This window comes from Staurois parvus, unplaced genomic scaffold, assembly GCF_062004578.1.
Source record: "Staurois parvus isolate SC_StPar_1 unplaced genomic scaffold, SC_StPar_1.0 ptg000154l, whole genome shotgun sequence".
Taxonomy (NCBI): Eukaryota; Metazoa; Chordata; class Amphibia; order Anura; family Ranidae; genus Staurois; species Staurois parvus.
Window position 1 is genome coordinate 6,229,984 of NW_028317950.1, and position 23,777 is coordinate 6,253,760.

The window sequence follows — 23,777 nt, forward strand, 5'->3', positions numbered from 1 at the left end:
ATCCCAGTGAATTTTCATCTTTGGATGAAATTAATTTAAGTAGTAGTGCAATGTGCATTTCATGGAGGAACTTTTTAGCCAATGTTTTAAAAATCTTACAAGTCTTGAATTGGTCATTAAAACAATTAATATGGTAATGTATACCTATTGGAAATAAAGAATTTGTTAGAGAATATATGTTTGATTGCTAGAACTGAACCAATAATTAATAATATATTAAATGTTCTTATTTTAATAGTCCAAAATAAAAAGTAGGATCAAGTGACAAGATGACAATTTGGGTGGGCTGGCAGACAAGAAAATTGTGCTTGAAAGTGTAGAAACCCTTTAAATAAATATCTCTCTTTCATTTATTTCCAATATTATTCATATTACTATTAGCAATTATGTTAGTTATATAACAGTTTGCAGAGTACAGAGAACAATTTGATTCAGATACTATCACCTGAAGGGGCTCACAGCCTACCATCCCTACCACACGCATACACTGTAAAGCCAGTTTAGGGGAGAGCCAGATAAGCTACTGGCATATATATTTAGAATGTATAAATAAAATCTGTATGTGTAGTCTACATATGTATTGCATATACTGTATGTAAATGTTGACCAGATGGAAATAACCTATGATTTTCTTACATTTTACTTTATGGTTGTTAAAGTATATATAGTCACACACTTGTTTTTGTAGTTTTGTATGCAGTCAGAAAGTATCAGAACCCCTGTTAAGTTTTTATTGTTGTCCCTATCCCCTCTATGTAGATCTGTCTTTTCTAATTTTCTTGATTACTATTGTCACTGAGACAGAAAGTGATTAGAAATTGTCACCAGAATCAGAGGTGATGGTAAATCTTTCAGTGTTCTGATGACAATAGTTTAAAAAGATGGTTTTCACTTGTGTCTCACTTGTGTCTACTCTCTCAAAAATTGAAAAAAAAAAAAAAAAGATTTTGGCTATATATACAGTTTAAGGAAAGATTAACTTTAGGAAGTTATGAGAACTATAAGTAGCACACCAATAAGATCACAATATACCATGCTTCTGATATAGTGCCTAGTGCTTTGTATTTATATACATTTTTATTGATTTGTACTCTAGATATATCTCTCCCAGACGCCCCTGTGCCCCACCCCCATCTTTGACCTGATGATGAAATCCTGGAGTAGGGACATAAAGGACCGACCTACTTTTGAGGTGATCCACCACTTTCTGATAGAGCAACTGGATGCCATTGTGTAAACTGCCACCGAACAGTCAACCTGGAAGAAGCAGGTTCTCATTGTACCCAACTCATCTGGAGCTATACTGGACAAAGCCTTAGTTTTCTAGATGTAGATGTAGAAGGACCAAGAGACAATGTTCTCCTGTGGCGCCGGTAGACTTCACCGGAAACCTCTGCCTGTTCATGGCTTCTGGCTTCCCCAGCAGTTGATGCAACTGATTTTAGGGTGATGAAGCAAGGCGGTACCTCCCTTGAAGGGGAGAACCCTAGCTGGGATTGAGGACTGGAATTAAGATGTGAGAAGTAGGACAATGTCCCACTAAAGAGTACCACTACATTCTGTGTATGTGTATATAAGTGTATGGGGGGGAGTATGTGTGTCCAAATATCAAGTGAGCATATTAACATTACACAGATCCAGAGGAAATTGTAGTGTATTTATTTTTCCCTGTTTTGTACATAAACTAAGGGATCGGTATATCAGCTTTATAAAACAGAGACAAGAAATCTTATGCGATCAGTACTTCTCTGACTACAATTAGCGGTGATTTAAAGGGTCACTAGTTTTTATTTTCCCTTTGTAGTTGTCTTAACTATAAGGTTACATTTACATTCTCAAAGAACTTTGCTTGTTTCTGTGAAGGTCTTAAGACAACCACATGTAATAGCAATCATTACATACATTTCCAGTGATCCTTTTTTTCATCATTTCTTTATTTCCTCTTTTTGAGTTCTGATAACTTTGCCAGAGTATAGATGCTTGGGGGTGTGGCATAGTAGCCCACCCCTGAGTTTCTAAATAGGGATGACACTATGCAGTCCCTTGTGTATGGCACAAGCAACATTTTTGTTTGTTGTGCCTTAAACTACATTACAAGAATAATTAAAGACTTTAAATAAACAAGCTTTAGGGGAGATATTAACACTCTAAACCTATGTTTATTAAAAGTCAAATGCTATGAAATAGTAATATAACCTAATCGGACCTTAAGTTAAGTTTACTCATAGAACTACTATACACTATACTGCCTTTGATTTGCTTTTATTTTAACCCTCTTAATTATCTGGAAGCCCTAAGGACTGTATTTGCTGCAGTTGCTCAAAGGTGGTTACAAACACAATGATATATGGACTATAATTATTATTTAATAACTTGGTAAAAAGACTCATATGTGTGAAATGCTACACTGGCTCGTCAGATATCAGCTTTCATATTTAGCCCAAAACAGACTGCACAAAGCTGACATGCCATTGGCAGGCATTATTTTCCACATACCTGAACTGTTACCATGTTATTGAATGATTTAAAAAAAATATATTTTCATATGCCTTTTACTTTTCTAGGATGTCTCTGTTGTATAGGAGAGATAAGAAAAAGTTTTCTGTGTCATACATTTATGTTAAATCTCTTAAATGCACTCTTACTGTACAGAAAACATAGTTGTTAGATATATTCCTTCACTTTATTTCATATTAATTGTAGTGGAACAGTTTCCCATTCTAATGCAGAACATTGCACAGGTCTCTTTGTGTAAGGCAGTGTGATTCCATGCATTGATTTAGGACCCAGGTGTCATTGTACTGATCCCACTTGTGAGTGTATCATTGTTCTAGGATATTAAGTGTCTGTGTGTTACAATTATGGGAAAGCAGTGTGCCATTGTACCCCAGGTGTCAGTATATAATTGTTCTGGTGTGAGTGTGTTATTGTACACAAACCCCAAGCATCATTGTGTAGTATTTCTTGGACCCCGAATGTCAGTGTACCCTTGTGAAGGGGCCATGAGTGTCTGTGTGCCATTGTACAGAGACCCTAAGTGTGTCAATGTACATAGACCCAAAAGTGACAGTCATTGTGCTTGGTTTCCAGTGTCAGTTTATCATTATTTGTGGACACTAACTGTAACATAGTTGTTGGATCCAAAATGTCATCATGGCATTGTTCTAGAACCCTAAGTGTTGATGTATCATTGTAACAGTAGCCCAAGTGTCATTCTACCACTGTAGGACCCTGAATATTAGTGTTCCATCCTTCCAAGATCCCACATGTGCCATTGTACGGAGATCCAAAATGTCAGCATGCCATTGTACAAGAACCCCAAGTGTCAGTTTGACCTGTTACAAGGATCCCATGTGTCATTGTCCAGGAACCCCAAGTATCAATGTGCCTTTGAACAGGGTCCCCAAGCATCAGTGTCCAATGTACAGGGGCTCCAAGTGTCAGTGTGTCATTGTAAAAGATCTCTGAATGCCAGTGTGCCATTGTACAGGGGATCCAAATGTCAGTGTGGCATTGTCCAGGAATTCTCAAGTGTCAGAGTCTAACACAGTTGTTCAATAAAACATGTCAGCATGGCATTGCTCTAGAGGTGTAGGTGTCAATGTAAGATTGTCCTGCTAGCTGAAGTCAAAGCGTGCCACTATCCTTTGACCCTAAATATTGGTATGATACTGTTTTGGAATACCCAAATTTCAGTGTGTCATTGTTCGGAGACCCTCAGTTGCTCATGTGTTATTTTTCTGTTTTATGTCTCTGGGTGCCATTGTTGTGGGATCCCAAGTGTCATTTTCTATTGCTTTGTTTTCCAACTGTAAGTGTCAGTGTACAAATGATTGTTTTGAAGAACAACAGTCAGTCTGCTATGGCTCTTGGTTTACTAGGGTCAATGTATTGTTTTCTGGAACCCCAGGTGTTAGTCTGTCAGATTTGTTGTACCCAAGATATAAATGATTGATTGTCCTGGAATTTTAAGCATCATTGTATTGCAATTTATGTGCAGGTATGCCATTTCTCCAATAGGAGATATACAACAATCAAAATACAACCAATAATAGTACCTGAAAACAAATGTAAAGACCCTAATTAACCTTTGCTTTAAATAACAAAGGACATGTTCCTTTACTGTTTACTTGAGTGTGTATGACTGAATGTGTTCAATGTGTCTTGTGATACTAAGGACCAAAAGGTGGGCGCACTTGACAAGATCCTTTAGGGGATCAGTTTGTATGGTCAAGAGAAATGTAAAAATGTTTATGTGAATTGTGTGTGTAGTCCATATAGCCACATGAAATTGATTACTATTTTATTTAACACATTGGTTTTTGCAAGGCATTACACGCAATCAATGACACCATTCGGGTGGCATAAGAGTATCTTTCTAATGGCAACACGGTAATATGGATCTAATTAGCATGCATTTCTCTGTAAATATCTATATTCAGGAGTGTCCATTCTAAAAGCAGGCTACACAAGTTACAGTTATTGGAAATGATGTCTTTAAAATACAATTTCATCATACACAGGATGGATACTTTTAATTTACTACATAAAAAGAAGATTGCACAAAAACCTTTTAGATTAATCTCCTTTAAAAAAAAACTAAGATTTAATTACAAAACTAAACACAAGACTACTAATAATTTTGATGGTAAGAGATTGTACAATAACACAGTCAATTGTACAGTACAGTTACACCATGAATTATTAATCATTTGAATGAAGAAGGTTTCCAATACATTAATTTCCTTGAATGATCTTAGTGTCATATCTAAGCATATTTTTAAAAAACATTATATCAAACATTGTCCCTCACTATCATAGCCATGAAATACAATCTAACTATGGTGCAGGCAGGGTCTAATATGTGTAGTCAGTTAAGGTGTTGAGGATTGAAAGCTGTCCTCTGTTTTCTATGACAGTAAAGCTAGTAAAATTAGTAATACCACCTAAACAATTGTCTGCAGTCTTTGATATTACCCTTCCTTTTCTCATCTGCTCTAGAAAAATAGGAGCTGCACTCTAATTCGATGCTTTGAGCAACCTCCATACACCCAACAAACTGTTTAAGGTTAACTCCAATGGGCAACTATAAAGCACTTCTAAAAATTTACATCAGGCTTCAACAATTTGGATGGTATTACGCAAGGCATGTAGGGGTAAAGGAATCTGCATAAATTAACATAGTAAGTTTACAACTAAATTAAAGGAACCCATTTGGAGGAGAAATGTATAGGCTAATGTTGATTTCCTTCTAAAAATTTTAGGTACTTATATTCATGCTGATTTATTGGCTTTAATGATTTTGAAGTCACTCAGCAACCAGCATGCAGATCAGGATCACTTCACTAGCTGACTGTGTGTTTCAGGTCAGTGACTCAGAAAATGCTTAATCCAAGGACAGCCATGAAGTGTTTTCATGAGGTCTTCAGTGGTAGCCTCTCAGTCCAGATTTCCTTTAAAACTACATCCGCCCCGTATAAATAAATAATGGCACCACAACATTTTTGCTCAGTAGAATTATGAACCATAGAAATTTGGAAAATGTAGTAGCATCTCCACATTTCAGGCTTGTTTGCCTCTTTCCTGGTACTTTTCAAAGGTTTGATGGTTATATTGCCAATTGTTATTTCTGGAAGCCACTTATTTTGTCTTTCTTTCATCCAAGATGTTCTTATGAAGCGATAAGTGGGTAGAAAGACTAATTGTCGGGTTAGGATCAGTAACAACAGCTGGTTAGTATAGAGATGTCTCTTGCATTCGATTAGCAAAACCTTTAGCAAAAGTAAATTTCTGCATCTGCCCTGTGGGCTATTTTAGGGCCTTTTGTATGAAAGCAGATCTAATAATGACCAATCAGATTCTATGATTTATGGTTATTGGGCAATAAAGGGGCAGTTTTGTAAAGGAAAGGTGGAGTGTTCCTTTACTGTTACAAGCACAGTCTGAAATTGAGAGGGTTTCTTTTAGTGCTCTTAAGGTGTGTTCACATTGGAAATGGTTGAACCAAACCCTGTCTCAGTTTAATTGTCCCCTTTCCCCCTACTCCTATGCAGTTCTGCACTCACACTGTGCTATAAGTGTTCCTAAGTATGCAAACATTATTACATCTGCCAGCCAGACCACAGTGATCCTTGCTTTCGTGCTCAATGATCTATTAAGAGTTCTGTGCTCAGGCACAGTTTGCACTCAAGCAAACCGTACTGACCGTGAACCATGCTGCAAACAGCCTCCTCCAAGTGGTTCCAAGCATGGTATGTGTAACCATTCCTGGGCATGGTTTAGATAAATCACACTGTACACAATGAACTATGTCCAGGTATGGTTAAAATTGGCAATGTGAGGACACCCCTAGTCATCACCAAAGTGCATGGTCACTGTACACAGCATGGTTAACAATGTGGTGTCACACAATTGCATAACTACCCTGCAGATAAATAAAACTGCTAAACCATCGTGGCTGCTACCTTTCTTGTGATCCCCTACTTGTGACACTATGGAGGAGACGCTGCTCTATTATTGGCCCCCGTTAACTATTACAGTTCCCTTGTCCAAAAGAACCATCCGCTTACTGTTAATATAACACGCATAACAACTGGAAGTCATTTTGTATGTCCCACTTGACTGCTGCAAATAGTTGGGTCTGAAATACACTACATACTTCTGCTTTTAGTAGGATACGTATTTGGTCCCAAGCGAAATGATTAGTGTATATTCTGCAATGGTGACACTCGCAGCTGACCAGGGCAAAGATTTCTCTTTTCATGTGGGTGAACCTATATAAAGCCTGTGATTTTGATGAAGGCATTCTTGAAGTTAGCCAACGAAGATCCATCATACAAATAAAGTAATACTCTAATGTATATTATAGTTTGTTTTTAATAAGTACTCATTTTGCATTATTAAAGTAAAACTGTACTGAATGAAATATAGGGGATGCTGTTTCTGAACAAAAAATAAATTTAATCATGTAGAACCTTCTGTATGTATGAACAACTCCCCTGGCACGCTTGCTGAATGACTACCAAGACAGAATCAAGTTCATGATAAATTGCATTAAGAGTATATTGTTTTCCATCAGTCCAATCTGACTTTTTTAGTCTTGGTTTGAGAATGAGAAACAGACACTGTGCTACATTATTAATTAGGAAGGACGTCCTTGTATATGTGTCAAAGTAAAAAATATATATATAAAGCAATAAGACAAGACTAGTAATATTAAACTGATCACATATTACAAAAAAATACCTTTAGATTTTCTTTAGGCATTCTATTGTAAACATGAGGCCTTTACAAATTTACATTGAGGTAGAGGGCTTCCCACAACCCTTTTATAAAAACAACTACTATTGTAACGATTTTGCTTGGTAGACTCAATCCTGACCATTGACATTGTTTGAGGAGGTTGTCATAGAGCAGAAGTGGTCAATAATTTTTAGAACTGTTCTACAGGTATGAGTGCACAATGGTTTTGAGACTTCGAAGATATGGTCTTTTCTGTAGACACCAAAAGAGTAAATAGCATGTCTAACAACTTTTAAGACTCCCATCCATGAAATAGGTAGGCATCAACCCACAGGGAAATATTCCTTGGAGCTTGGGACTATTGTATAGCAAAAATGTATCTTTGTTTACCAAAATGAGTCTATGATCATATGCTAGTTTTTCAAAAATAAATCATGATTTGCAAAGATTACAGATGCTCTATTAATGAGTAATAAGAAATGTGCAAGGTTATGATATTCATTGTGGAGATGAAAAAAATTACATTTCAATTGGTGTAGGTACAGAATGTTACACTAAAGGGTGGTAACCAATTGTCGGCTTGTCAATGAATTAGGAAGTATTAAAGTTGTCAAGGCCCCATTGCTTTCTGGTTCACTGCTAAGCTATTGCAATCATCTTTTTTTTTGATTCTGAGAACAATATGGTCTCCTTCACTCCAAGCAAGAGTTTGGCAGCCAGCCAAGGGAAGACAAAGCCTTAACTCTCTCTGGTTATGCTACTATTGCCTTCTCACTTTTATTATTTTCTTATAATATGATTGCTTTTTTTTCCTCCCACACTGGATTTTGTTTGTTATTGTGTTACTCATGAATGTTGTAAGGTCATTGAAATGATAAATGCTGTTATGACCTGGAAATGTGGTGGGCGGGAGGGCAGGGTCTGTGTAATTGCTAATACTGTACTACTGTCACTCTGTAGATAGTTGGGCTTATTAAAAAAATAACACTAGCATCAAGAGAAAAAAAGAATATGGCTGTCGCCTGTGGCAACCAATCAGTGACGGGCTTTCATTTTTTAATCTGCACTCAAGGACTGACAGCTGCAGTCTGGTTGTTATGGGAAAACTCCATTTTCTTTTTGAGCTAGTTATCTGTGAGCCCTGATGAATCTTTATTTACCTGTAGCCAGACTGGACTGAAGTGCAATGGAGTCTGTATTGCCGAAATAAATGAGCCTGATATGTGGAAATAACTGGGTGTTGTATTTTTTTTATCATCTCATAACTCTATTAAGCAAATTAACTCAGTTCATCATCATGGCCATTATCACTATGCAGCTCCCTGCTGGGCTTCTGCCAGCTCTATCCACTTGATACCTGAAAATGTAAATTCTGGAGTCCATACATAGACATGTTTGGATTCCAGCATTGACTTTTTTTGTGTATCTGTATTGTTTATCAAGCCTCAAATTAACATGACATCACAAGCTGTATTATTTAAATTGTATCAAATGTTTGGTTATAATTGGCAATGTATAACACCAAGGATTCAGGCCAGAAATAAGAGAGCAGCAGAAATCTGGCCCCAGAAGATCATCCTATGTTAAACCAGGCAGAAAAGAGCAAGAGCCAGGATACAACCCAAAATCAAGGGAGGCAGTAGCCAGAAATGAGTAGAAACCAGGAGTGAATTTAGGGTCAAGGCAGACCCTTGGCAGCATAAACTGGAAAAGCTATGGTATGTGTTGGTGGTCACCAGTAGAAAAAAAAGTGTATCTCCCTAATGGGGACACAGAAGTAAAAAGTGGCGGGGTACCGATCTCTCCCCACACTATCTAAAACTAAAATATAAGTTTTGGTATTAGATACAATTTAAGGAAGACAGCCACCAGAAAAACCGAAGTCAAGGCAAACTGCCAACAGAAGGAGCAAGTCCAGGTCAAGGCAGACAGACTTACAATTAGAAGAAAAGCCAAGGTCAGGACAGATGGAAAACAGCAGAATCCAACAGACAAGCCAAGTCTGAGAGAGGCAGCCAAACACAATGACTAGAGGGAAAGCCAAGGTCAGGGTAAACAGGAAACATTGGAAACCAGGAGACAATTCCAGATTAAGACAGGCAGATGCCAGCAAGGAGTAGAAAAACCACAAAGGTCAAGGAAGTCAACAAAGAGCAGTAAGCAGGAGACAAGCCAAGTTAAAGGCAGACAACCACCAGCAATTATCTGAGAAAAAGCCAAGGTCAAAGCAAGGAAAGTCCAGCAAGGATTAGAAGGAAAGCCAAGGTCAGGGCATGAACTAAAAACCAGCAAACCAAAAGATGAGTCAACCTTAAGACAGATAAGACACCAGAAATAAATAAATAAAATACTGAAAGCAGACAGCAGGATACAGGAGAAAAGCTTTGAATAAACCAGTGGATTATTGGTAGGACCAGAGGATAAACTGAAATTATGTCACAAGGCAAATATTAGGAAGCAGTAAAAAAAAAAAAAGCTCACACCAGAAAATCATATCCAGCATTTGAAAAGATAAATACAGGATAAAGACCTTACAGTACAAGAGCCATCTTGTTACAGCAGGTACTAAGACATCCTTGATGATGAAAGATAGGACATCAAACCAGCACAGGAGGCATTCTTCCTTTATGACAAAATGCAAAAATTGCATCATGTTGAGATGACTGTTAGAGCTGTTTCCTTCATTCATTACCACATAGCGTAGGATGGCACATGTGGGTAGGTATGTAGCCTGACCAGTGAAAAAAACAAGTACTGTCTAAAGATTCAACAGACACATTCTTCCTCATAACTAGCAACAAATTAAACCAGCTTGCACGTAGCAGAAATTAGATTTCCCCGATGTTATGTTCAGCTTTATTTTCTTTATACAATTATTGATCCAGGATACCATGGAATGAAGCTGCAGATTCTCTGAATGAAAATAAAACAGATTACAAAAGATTACTCTTCTGGAGGTTAGCAATGGAGCAGCTGTAAGAACATCTAGCGAGTACAGACCCAGAAAATGTTGAGGGGAGTGGATAACATCTTCCAATTGGCCTGGAAATTGTCTGAAGAAGATAGTCTGTGACCAGGCAAAGGAAAACCAAAAGATAGTCTGACCAGACAAAGGAAAACCAGAAGACAGTCTGTGACCAGGCAAAGGGAAACCAGAAGATAGTCTATGACCAGACAAAGGAAAATCAGAAGATAGTCTGTGACCAGGCAAAGGAAAACCAGAAGATAGTCTGTGACCAGGCAAAGGAAAACCAGAAGATAGTCTATGACCAGACAAAGGAAAACCAGAAGATAGTCTGTGACCAGGCAAAGGGAAACCAGAAGATAGTCTATGACCAGACAAAGGAAAACCAGAGGATAGTCTATGACCAGACAAAGGAAAACCAGAAGATAGTCTGTGACCAGGCAAAGGAAAACCAGAAGATAGTCTGTGACCAGGCAAAGGGAAACCAGAAGATAGTCTGTGACCAGGCAAAGGGAAACCAGAAGATAGTCTGTGACCAGACAAAGGAAAACCAGAAGATAGTCTGTGACCAGGCAAAGGAAAACCAGAGGATAGTCTGTGACCAGGCAAAGGGAAACCAGAAGATAGTCTGTGACCAGGCAAAGGAAAACCAGACTAAATAAATAATAATTCATATGTTACAACCACATAGCATAGATATTAAAGTTTATTCGTATATTTATAGATTACAAAATGGTTAAGACACCTGATGTTTTCCCTTCACTCCCTGTCCTAGAGACACAACAGGAAGCTATGGACAATCTCTCCAAACTAGAAACATAGAAAAGTGATGGCAGAAAAAGACCGAGTGGTCCATTGAGTCCGCCCCTTGTGTGTGTGTTTTTTTGGGGGGAAGGGTGTTCTTGTTTGTTTTTTTTCTGGGGGGGGGGGCGTTAACTTTTTTGTTTCTGAGTTTAGCTCTTTGCTTGTCCCAAGCATGTTTGAAGCTATTTACTGTTGACTGGCTCAGGTACTTTTTTTTGGGCTCATTTATACAGGCTCGCAACTCTGTACAGGGTCAAGAGTCCTTAGTTTATGTCTTTATCCTATCGATAAGCAGCATGCAGGCAGCCCAAATTAGTGAATGGACACACATCAGCTGTATGAGCTCTGCCACGCAGGAAAGTTTAACAGATTTACAGGATTGTGTGTGCATGGCCCTGGTCTGTGTACCCATCCCTGCGTAGCTGTGAAACTTCACTGTGCCGGTCAGCGCATACAGCTCGTGTTTCTATTTACTAATATGGGTTGCCTCATTACTAGGATAGAAAAGTAAACCATGGGCTCTTACACTGTACGGCAGGGATGTCAAACTGGCAGCCCTCCAACTGTTGCGAAACTACAAGTCCCATCATGGCTCTGCTTTTGGGAGTCATTCTTGTAACTGTCAATCTTGCAATGCCTAATGGGACTTGTAGTTTGGCAACAGCTGGAGGGCCGCCAGTTTGACACCAGTGCTGTACGTGAATGAGTGCCCATGTGAATGAGCCCTTAGACAGTTGTAAATTAACATTTATTGCTGTTGGGGTGATAGTTCTAAAATTCCTAGAATTCCTTTCACTTTCTGTTCCACAAAAAATGGACACCAGAACTAATAGGGACAATGAATCCCATCACATGGTGCACAGACTACTATAAAAACCTGTCAGAGTTTCTAACCCTGCCCTACTCTATCCAAAACTACAACAAAATCTTGTCTTTACAGGCATGCATACTATGAATGTCATACTGCATAATCTTGTAACTACATTATTACTCACGGTCTGTTTAAAGCTAAGATTTAATCTGCTTATATTTTGCTTGCCTTGGTTTCCCCCCTTGCCCCTCAACAACGTGCTAATGACATTTTTGAATAACACCTTTTTGTTTTTAGGACATATCTTATTTTAGGCCCAGTGACATAATCAAATGGTTTATATGCTTCTCTATGCAATGCAGGAAGATCATGGCTGGAGGGAGGAGCCAAAAGAGTTCTGTACATAGCTTCTTGCTGTAGTAATGCCCACATGTGGTGCTGAGCCTTTCTTAATTGAGAAACTGAAATCTGATGAATGAAAGGGTGGTCCAGGGACTCCAAGACTGCGGAGCAGGGCTGGGACAAGAAAGGGGGAAAGCAAGAGGGAATATGTGCCTCGGGCACAGTGCTGCTATGTGGAAGGGGGTATGATGGAAGCTTCAGCTGTTCCCCTCTCCCTGTGCCTCACTGACAGTAATGACTGCAGTGTCGCATTCCTCAGCAGGGCTTTATTTTCTAGGCAGAAGTCAGCACATCTGGCTCCTTCTGCTCATCACTGTCACTTATTGTAAACATGGAAGCTGGCTTCCTCTGCCGGCTTCTGTGTTTGTAACAAGTGACAGCACACCTCACCTGGGCTCACAAAGAGCGCCCCCTGCCCTACAACATGCCTGCAGCAGTCTTGTGGCAGCTGCGTCTCCTGCCTGATGACTGGGCAGCTGGGGGGGGGGAGAGAGTTAGTGGAAGACATCTGTACTGGGGGGGGGGTCTTTTACTAGGTGGGGAGAGCTTTGTAGTGATGGATGTGAGGGGAGAGCTCTGTACTGGAGGGTGATGGTGAGAACTTTGTAGTGAAGGAGGGGGGGGAGGGAAGAGCTCTGTACTGGAGGGTGATGGTGAGAACTTTGTAGTGAGGGGGGTGAGGGAAGAGCTTTGTACTGGAGGGTGGGGGAGAGCCCTGTGCTGGGTGGGGAGAGCTTTGTAGTGAAAGGGTGGGGGGAGTGGGTGAAGGGCTGGGGGGGATTTTGTAGTCAGGGGGTAGAGGGAAGAGGTCTGTACTGAGGTGTTATGGAAGAAGATCTCTGTAATTGGGAGGGGTGAGCTCTGTACTGGGGGTTGCAAATGGAGCTCTATATACTGGTGTTTTACCCACTCCTGCATAGTGCACACTCCTGGGCCCTGCACCCTGCATATTGCATACTCCAGGGCCCTGGGCAATACCCATTCCTGAACCCAGCGCCCGTGTTATACCCGCCCCTACGCAATTACACACTCCTGAACCCTGCGCAATACACATGCGCTTCTGAGCCCTGTGCTTTTACACAGTATGCACTTCTTAGCTCTCCTCAGACTGACACCACACACACAGGGACATTTTTTCCCCACTGACACGGAAGCACATCTCAGAAATACTAAAATCACAGGGGAATTTTTTTTTCCTTCCAGTGACACCACAGATGCAAGGACATTTTTTTCATTTCAGTGACACCACTGATGCTGGGACATTTTTCCTTCCAGCGGCACCAAAAACAAAGGGATTTTTTTTTATGCTTTCAGAGACACCAGTCCTGGGACATTATTTACTTCAAGTCACACCACCAATACAGGGACATTTTTCCTTTCAGTGACACCACTGATGCAGGGACAATGTTTCCTTCTCCACTGTTTCCCATATTTCTGCACCCTTTTGTACAACTCTTCATTTCACTGCCATTTGATACCATTTGAGGGGGTGGGGTAGTGTGTGACCTTGTCCCAGCACTGTTGGTTAGGAAATGGCTATGTGATGCTGGATGTCCACCAGCCAGGAAATGAGGGGGCTCTATCTGACTTGTTGCTGCTCCTGGTGCACACTGTGCCAAGCTCACAATGTGCAGTGAAATCAGGGTAAGCAATTTAAATTCAGCTGAGGAACCTGTACAACTGGGTAAGACATGAGGGTAAGGTTGGCGTTCTGCTTTTAAAGGGTGTAAAACTAGTTTGCTAAACCAAGCGAGGGTTTTGTGAACAATATAGATGTCATCATGAGGTTCCTGTGGCTTGTGTAAGAAAAAAAACAAATCTTTGCCAAAGAGGACAAAATATCTCTGACTCAACATCTTAATCTTGAAGCATCGCCCCTCATTTAATATTTTTGGTTTATCTTAATCCTCCAAAAAACACAGAGAATCAAAACAAGTTTCTGTGCAGAGAACATCACACTCACCTCATTTAAATACCATCGATTTACCTGTCAATGAATGGGGATCAAAACCTTTATTTTCTGGTAACAAAGACATGCAATTAAGTGATCATTAATCCTGAGAATATACTGAATTGACATAAGATTTAACCTACATACGGGAAGGATAATGGCTTCCAAATCTACCCAACCCTGAACCATTTGTTATTGTGTTCTGGGAAAGAAATCTCTGTTTTGGTGGATGGATTATGGATTCTGTTTAACACACAGTTGTGAAAATGTTAAAGCAGTCTTGAACCCAAAATCAAACATTTCTTAGGTTCACACTAATGCGGTGCAGTACATGGCATGTGATTCGCACATGAACCGCACCGTGTTCCTGTGCAAATCACATGCGATTTGTGTGTGGTGCGATTGGAGCCATTACATTATCTAGTGCAGGACCCTTTTTTGGGTCCGCACTAGAATCGGATTGCATGGGTATTCACACCTATGCGATTTGATTCTGTACATCGCACCACATTTTGCGCACCGATTTCGGGCTGTTGTTAACATACACACCCGCATTGGTTCACATGAACGGGGTGCGATTCTGATGCAGTGTGGAATGCGCACAGAAAACGCTGCAAATTCCACATCGCATCAGTGTGAACTCAGCCTTATATTGAAGCTTACCAATTCTTAGATGTGGTGGCTGCATTAGTTTTCTTTTTTAAGCTTTCTCTCCCTTATTTTCACCTGGTGATCTGGTCAGTAAGTCTGTTGTTTTTCAAAAGAACTAGCTCTCTTGCAGATGTAGCAGTTAGAGGGCTGAGACAAACCATTTACCCCTGTACCATGGTCTGCTTTTTTTTTATTAATGTAAAACCTTTATCTGATAATGAAAAGAAATGTTTGCTGTAACTACTTATAAAATATTAGCATCTAATATTCTGGACATCTGGTATCTGCTAGTACATCCAATGTTTCCCTCACCCCAAGACTGACAATATTGCTGTCCAAAGGTGCTGCTGTGGTCCTCCATCCAGAGTGGGGGCACTCCAAAACAGCAGGTGTGCTACTAGCCAGATCACCATGTGAAAACAGAGGGGGAAAAATCCTAAAAAAAGGAAAACTAATGCAGCCACCACATCTAATGATTGGTAAGCTGCAATGTATTTTTTTTTTTTTGGGGAGGGGGGGATTGTTAATGCCGCTTTAATGTTATGGGCTGGGCATATACGGGTCAATTTTAAAGAAAATAGTTATAAGTAATAGCGCATTATTATGTTTTATGCCTTATACAATTTTAGCTGTTGCCACTGTTAGCAACTAGATCTCTCCCAGTAGCAGCAGCAGTAGCCTTGATGATCCCACCTTGATGCTCTCCCAGGCTCTCCACCAGTTTCTCACCCTAGCCTTACCACACTACCAGGCCTCCAAGCCTAGGATTAGTCAGACTCCCATAAACATGCAGATTTAGGTCTCCACCCCTTACGTCCACTGGCTTCTGGAAGCTTCAATGGTCCTCCAGAACCAGGTGGAGGTGATAGAGTCTCAACCTGCTGAGTCACCCAGCCTGACCTGCAGTAACCTGACCTAATTACAAACCCACACAGTTACTGTGAGTCATACAACAATAAATTTACCCACACTAACACTAGTAGAACACCGTCCTTAACCACTTGCCCTCCAGAAGATTTACCCCCCTTCCGGACCAGGCCATTTTTTGCGATATGGCGCTGCATTACTTTAACTGACAATTGAGTGGTCATGCAATGCTGTATATAAAAGAAATTTATGTAATTTTTTTCCCCAAAAATAGAGCTTTCTTTTGGTGGTATTTGATCACCTCTGCAGCTTTTAGTTTTTGCGTTATAAACAAAAAAGACCAATTCTGAAAAAAAAAATATTTTTGACATTTTGCTGTAAAACATGTCCAATAAAAAAAATTTAAAAAAATCTAATTTCTTCATAAATTTAGGCCAAAATGTATTCTGTTACATGTCTTTGCTAATAAAAATACCAATAATTGTATATTAAAATTGGTTTACTTGAAAGTTATAGCATCTAAAATTGATGGTATATATATATTGGAATTTTTATTTTTTTACTAGTAATGGCGGCGATCAGCAACTTATAGCGGGACTGCGGCAGGAATTCTGACACTTGGGGGATAACTAGTGAAACAATAAAACAGCGCAAAACATGAGATGAATCAAAAATAATTATACACAAATAATAAATTCTGTGGTTATAAAATAAATGTCCAAAACCACCAAAATGAAAAAAAAAATTATAAAATTTGTGTCCAAATACAAAAAGTGATGAAACTAAAAACAAAGAAAGTCCCCTTTAAACATGCAAATAGTGCTCCAAAAAAATTAGGATAAGTGTAATACAGAGAAAAGACTCCACGGATTCACACCTTTCTGTGAATACTGATGTATTCCGCACTCACCAGAGATAAGAATAAATTGCACTTTATGGATACAATATTATCCTCCAATTCCTAGGGAAAATTTCCTCTCCATAGCCTCCTCCATATACAAGAGCTTCCTTACATCCAACTTCAAAAGGGATTTCCCCTCATAACGATGTGTTATATAGGAAGACAAAGGAGAACCAACAGTGCAATATTGCAAAGGCTTTTAATTGAATAAAATAGTGCTCAATCTACTCACATTATAACTTAAAATAAGTCGCCAATAGACAAAATCCTCCAAAACAGACTTCCTAGTGTAAAATGGATTCCAGAAAGTACGTTCACTGACACGTTTCGCCCCTCCTCCAGGGCGTTATCAAAGTTTAGTTTACTTTCTGGAATCTTTTTTACACTAGGAAATGAAAACTCATCCTACAAGCTGTAACCAGTGCTCTGCTGGACACTGATAGAAGTCACAAGACTGCTCTAACTGCTGATGAGAAAATGTATTTAGCAGTTTATATTTACTAAAATAATTGCATTTCCATGTTGTGTGTACTGTGGGAGACCAGATATAGTGAATGCAGGGTACGGGGAGACCAGATATAGTGAATGCAGGGTCCTGGGAGACCAGATATAGTGAATGCGGGGTCCGGGGAGACCGGATATAGTGAATGCGGGGTCCGGGGAGACCGGATATAGTGAATGCAGGGTCCTGGGAGACCAGATATAGTGAATGCAGGGTCCTGGGAGACCAGATATAGTGAATGCAGGGTCCAAGGTTTAGTAACACTTTCTTCTGTTTTCATTCTGCATCTGATTTGCACTATGTACTAACCTGAAGCACAATTTATTTCCCTAAAGCTATGCACATTCCAGACTATTGACTTATATCTGCTGCCTATCGTCACCTGATCCTGTGATCTCCATGTCTCTCGTTGTGAATATCTTTCCATTAGATATATGCGCTGCTATCAACCCCATTTTCATTGAACAGAGAAAATTGCTTTCTTTAAACGTGTTTCTGCATGTCATTTACCAGAAACTATGTAATTTCTGCATTAAATTTACCAGAAATATTTACAGGAGACATCGACAAAAAGATTTTATAGTCAAGTTCCAAGGGCGAAAGATCTGCAGATGTGAGTACCATGCACATCTATTAAGGTGTTTATATGGAGCACTAGATAACTTTGCAGAAGCAATCTATTTGATCAGTTTATGTTTTTATTACCTATTATAGGTACTTCTATAGAGCCATCAATTTAGGCAGTGCTTTACATGTATATTGTACATTCACTTCAGTCCCTGTCCACAAGGATCTAAGGTCCCTAACTTACATTCATACACATACTAGGGCAATTTTTTTCAGAATCCAATTAACCTACCAGCATGTCTTTGGAATGTGGGAGGAAACAGGAGTACCCGGAGGAAACCCACACAGACACAGGGAGAACATACAAACTGCAGGCACCTAGTGCTGTGCTTAGGATAGCATGTTTAGTCCTCAAATTAACCACTTGCACAGGCACGCACCACGACATGCCCGTATGTCACAATGCACTTCCTGACTTTTTGGGCGCACATGCATGTGCCGCCTGCTGATTTGTGCTGGTGATTGGATACAGCACAAGTTTGTCAACAGGTTGCAGCCAATGATTTTTGATGTATACCAGCTGATCGACTGTGGCCTATAACAGCACAGAGTTCTGTGTTTACAAAACACACAGAACACTAATCTGGCTGTTTCTTCTCCCTGAAATCAACTCTGAGTTCAAGGAGAAAGGCAGCCAGATCTATGAGTAAAAGCAACACACAGGCACACAGTTAACCCCTTGATTGCCCTCCCAATCACCCCTGAAACCCAGCTACTGTCATTAGTACTCTGTACAATATTATCACTGATTACTGAATTAGTGTCAGTAGTAATGTCAGCGTCAGTCAGTTAGTATCCCTCCTAGCCACACTATAACCTGCAGAATCCGCGGCTTTCTTTCCTTTCCTACAGCTGAGAATCTGGAGCATCTGCCTCCATTCTCCGCCTGACAGCTAACACCAGTATATACATCCCCACAAGCCCTTCTCTCCCACTCTCCGCTCAGCATGGGAGTTTCCCGCACCACTCCTGTGTGAACTCAGGCTATGACAAGCTATGGGGAAACTGCATATGATTTGGACAGGAATAGCATTCCTGTTCAAATCACATGCTATTCTTTGCGGTGCAATTTGCGTCCATACATTTTGTATGGATGCAGATTGCACTGCAAAGTATCGGTTTGGGTATAGGGAGCATTTTCACAAGTCTGAGCACTCGTGAAAATACTCGGTATCAGTGCATCCGTAATAGTGTCTGTAGCTGCATACATTCCAGCAGGGGCGGGCTGACCATTTGGAAACTCGGGCACTGCCCGAGGGCCCGGGGTCAGTAGGGGGCCCCATGAGATGCCCCTGGTACCTTTTTCATAGGCTTTTTTGAGTTTGGGCAAGGACACAGAGGCCCCATGATCCCCTATTGCCCGGGGGCCCCATGAGTTGTCAGTCCGCCCCTGCATTCCAGTATACAGTATATACCATAATTTGTAGAATTTATAACTTTTACACAAACCAATTAATATGCATTTATTGGGATATTTATTTAACTAAAGGAATGTAGCAGAATACATTTTGGCCTAATTTATTAAAAAAATTGATTTTATTGGATATGTTTTATAACATCAAGTAGAAAATATTGTTTTTCTTTTTCACAATTTTTGGGTCTGTACCAAAAGGAAATTTATATCATTTTTCACACAAATAAAGCTTTTTTTGGTGGTATTTGATCACCACTGGGTTCTTTATTTTTTCTTATATATAGTGGATATAAAAAGTCTACACACCCCTGTTAAAATGTCAGGTTTCTGTGATATAAAAAAAAATGAGACAAATATAAATCATTTCAGAACTTTTTCCATCTTTAATGTAACCTATAAACTGTACAACTCAGTTGAACAACAAACTGAAATCTTTTAGGTGGAGGGAAGTAAAAATAAAAAACTAAAATAATATTGTTGCATAAGTGTGCACACCCTTACACGAATACTTTGTTGAAGCACCTTTTGATGTGATTCCAGCACTCAGTCTTTTTGGGTATGAGTCTATTACAGTACTCAGTCTTTTTGGGTATGAGTCTATCTGAATGGCACATCTTGACTTGGCGATATTTGCCCACTCCTCCTTGCAAAAATACTCCAAATCTGTCAGATTGCATCTCATGTGCATAGTCCTCTTCGGATCACCCCACAGGTTTTCAATCGGATTCAGGTCTGGGCTCTGGCTAGGCCATTCCAAAACTTTAATCGTCTTCTGATGAACCCATTCCTTTGTTGATTTGGATGTATGCTTTGTGGGTTGTTGTCATGCAGGAAGATGAAGTTCCTCTTCATGTTCAGCTTTCTAGCAGAGAGCCTTAAGGTTTTGTGCCAATATTGACTGGTATTTGGAACTGTTCATAATTCCATCTACCTTGACTAAGGCCTCAGTTCCAGCTGAAGAAAAACAGCCTCAAAGCATGATGCTGCCACCACCATGCTTCACTGTGGGTATGGTGTTTTTTTGGTGATGTGCACTGTTGTTTTTGTGCCAAATATATCTTCTGGAATTATGGCCAAAACGTTCAGCCTTGGTTTCATCAGACCATACCACATTTCCCACATGCTTTTGGGAGATTTCAGATGTGTTTTTGCTAAATTTAGCTTGGATGTTTTTCTTCATAAGAAAAGTCTTCCGTCTTGTCACTCTACCCCATAACCCAGACATATGAAGAATACGAGAAATTGTTGTCAAGTGCCACACAGCCAGTACCTGCCAGATATTCATGCAGCTCCTTTAATGTTGCTGTAGGCCTCTTGGCAGCCTCCCAGACCAGTTTTCTTCTCATCTTTTCATTCAATTTTGGAGGGATGTCCTGTTCTTGGTAATGTCACTGTTGTGCCATATTTTCTCCACTTGATGCTGACTCTCTTCACTGTGTTCCATGGTATATCTAATGCCTTGGAAATTCTTTTGTACTGTTCTCCTGACTGATACCTTTTAACAATGAGATCCCTCTGATGCTTTGGAAGCTCTCTGCGGACCATGGCTTTTGCTGTAGGATGCAACTAAGAAAATTTCAGGAAAGACCTACTAGAACAGCTGAACTTTATTGGGGGTTAATCAGAGACACTTTAAATGATGGCAGGTGTGTAATGACTCCTATTTAACATGATTTTGAATGTGATTGCTCAAATCTGAACACAGCTACATCCCCAGTTATAAGAGGGTGTGCACACTTATGCAACCACATTTTAGTTTTTTGTTTACTCCCCCCCCCCCCAACAGATTCAGTTTGTTTTTCAACTGAGCTGTACAGTTTATAGGTCACATTAAAAAGGTGGAAAAGTTCTGAAATTATTTATCTTTGTCTCATTTTTGTACATCACAGAAACCTGACATTTTAAGAGGGGTGTGTAGACTTTTTATATCCACTGTATATAAGAAAAAAAAATAAAGAACCCAGTGATGATCAAATACCATCAAAAAGAGCTTTATTTTTGTGAAAAAATGTTATAAATTTAATTTTGGTAGTGTTGCATGACCAACCAATTATTATTATTATTATACAGTATTTATATAGCGCCAAAAAGTTTGCTCAGCGCTTTACAATATAGTGGGGGACAGTACATAAGACAACACAGTAACAAAAAACAATATACGAGAGGTTCGAGGGCCCTGCTCTTTCGAGCTTACAATCTAGAAGGGAGGGGATAGTGGTACAGGAGGAAGTGGCTGTGGGGGATGGAGTGGTAGGAGGAGTGGAGGAGATCGGCTGTTAGGTGAGGGTGGGGTAGGCTTCCCTGAATTGTCCATTAAAGTAGCACAGTGCTGAATAGCAACAAAATGCCTTGGTTATGAGGGTGGTAAAAACCTTATGAAGGTCAACTGGTTAAATACATGTTCAAATTTGGTTTGTGTTTGTTCTACTGAAGTACCAGTTCACTTAAAAGTGATATTTGGTTGTAAATGGAACTGAGTGAACTGAGTCAGCCCCAGGCTCTTAACCACTTCCTGTCCGGACACTTTTACCCCCTTCCTGTCCAGGGCAATTTTCAGCTTTCAGCGCTATCACACTTTGAATGACAATTGCGCGGTCATGCAATACTGTACCCATATGAATTTTTTACCATTTTTTGAGACAGATAAAGCTTTATTTTGGTGGTATTTATTTACCGCTGGGATTTTTATTTTTTTTACTATGTAAATGAAAAAGTCCAAAAATTTTGAAAAAAAGTGTTTTTTTTAATAAAATTTTGCATATTTGCATATTTCATCCTAAATCTTGGCCAAAATTTATTCCGTTATTTTTTTAGTAAAAAAAAAAATCCAAATTAGTTTATAACCAAACATTATAATTTTTAAACATTTTTTTTTACATTTTTATTTTATTTTTTTTTATATTATTTTTTATTTTTATTTTTTATTTTTACATACTGTCACCCTAGCAGTACAGTGTCACCATGGTGACACTGTACTACTTGTGGGGGGTGATGAAGATTTTTTTTTTTTTTTTTACACTGATTGCTTTTACACCCATATAGGATGTAAAAGCAATCATTTCTCTTTCTCTCTGTCTGCATTCTTGCAGTCATTGAGAAATACTGAGTGAGCTGTGATTGGTCACAGCTTGTCACATGGTACAAGGCTGTTGTGAATAGCCTTGTACCATGTGACCTCTGTGATCATTCACAGATTTCACACATAGTAAGCAATGATGTCACAAGTGACATCTTGCTTACTACTTTGCATGTGATCACTGATTCGCCAATCAGTGATCACATGACCGGGACCTCGTACAGAGGTCCCGTCCGACGATCGGTGTTTCACTGTGTCCGGAGGACACAGCGGACACCGGATCCTAGGGAGCGCGCACAGCTAGAAAAGGCGGGTGCCGTTTAGGAACGGCAACCCGACCTTGGACTGCCACCGCCCTGCCGTTTATAAACAGCAGGCGGACGGCAAGAGGTTAATATACTCCAACAATGAGATCTCCCTTTCATAATTCCCAACTTTCTTTCTGTCCACCCAGGAGTGTTGGGTGTTCCTATCCACCTTGGTGTGTTCCAGCTCTGCCTGTTATATTCTCCATAATATAAAATATTAGGTAACAGCCCTTTATAATGGGCACAACAGGTGGAAAGACCTGAGAACACTGCAGAAATCCCACCGAGAGAGATAGAAGAAGCTGAAAGTTGGTCATTTGTCAGGAGTTGTTGCACAGATGCTCAGAAGAAGCTGAAAGTTGGTCATTTGTCGGGAGTTGTTGCACAGATGCTCAGAATGCAATATACAGAAACTACAATGGATGCCAACCTCTCACTGGCAGAATTTAACAACTCAGCATGTAATGTCAGGGTGGGTCACATTGCTACTTGAATCTCTAATTAAGTCTTGTAATCTTCAGGGTGGATAAAGTCTCATCAGCTCTGTTGAAACCAAAGGGTACAATGGGCCACAACCTTTGGATGCTCAACACCAAAAAATCCAGAGTGGGTGGTGGGGGCAGTGAGCACAATCGTATTTCTGAGGTTTCATGTTATCCCTGGCAGCGTGATGCATTATTTACACTGACAGCTGTTGACAAGCTGCTTTGCATTATTTTTTTCAATGCCTAATACAGTCCATTAGAAATATACCGGTGTTGTACAGAACAGTCATGTGTAATGTGAAAGGTAAGGTTGGGTATTCAAGGCTGCTGATAGAAACCACGGGGCCCCATACAGCCAATCTGACAGGACCCCCTCAAAAAAAAAAAAAAGTTTACTATGCTTCAGTTATGAATGAACACAGTGAGTGATTGGTACCACTTACTCAATGTGTTCATTCAGAAAAGGAAGGGGATGGTAAATGTGACATATTTACTAGACCTTTCCACCAGTCTCCATCCTGAAGGATCCTATTGCCCGACTGCAGCTGCCGGTGGGAAGGAGAGGAGGGAAGCCAGCAGCACTGCAGGGGTGGGGGCACACAGGCGGGGCCTGGGCAGCAGGGGGAAACATATGGTTATGGTGCACAAGGAGGGTGATGGGTGCGGCGGGGGCAATTACTGGAAGCAATCCCGTTATGACTCCATCTGCAGCACCTGAATGCTAGCGGGAGGATGAGGAGAAGAAGCCAGCTTTCAGCTGCTGCAGGGAAC

At 40.0% G+C, this 23,777-nt stretch overlaps 1 protein-coding gene across 2 annotated transcripts in view; it reads left to right on the forward strand.

Annotated features, from left to right (window-relative positions):
• The window catches only part of LOC149463449 (discoidin domain-containing receptor 2-like), a 178,200-nt gene extending 169,725 nt beyond the window's left edge, over positions 1-8,475 (forward strand). For both annotated transcript variants that reach the window (XM_089674970.1, XM_089674971.1), the window contains one exon: positions 1,097-8,475. In XM_089674970.1, the coding sequence (XP_089531096.1) occupies positions 1,097-1,237 (141 nt within the window). In that variant the 3' untranslated portion in view covers positions 1,238-8,475. The remainder of the gene's footprint in view (positions 1-1,096) is intronic.
• Positions 8,476-23,777: the final 15,302 nt, after the last annotated feature.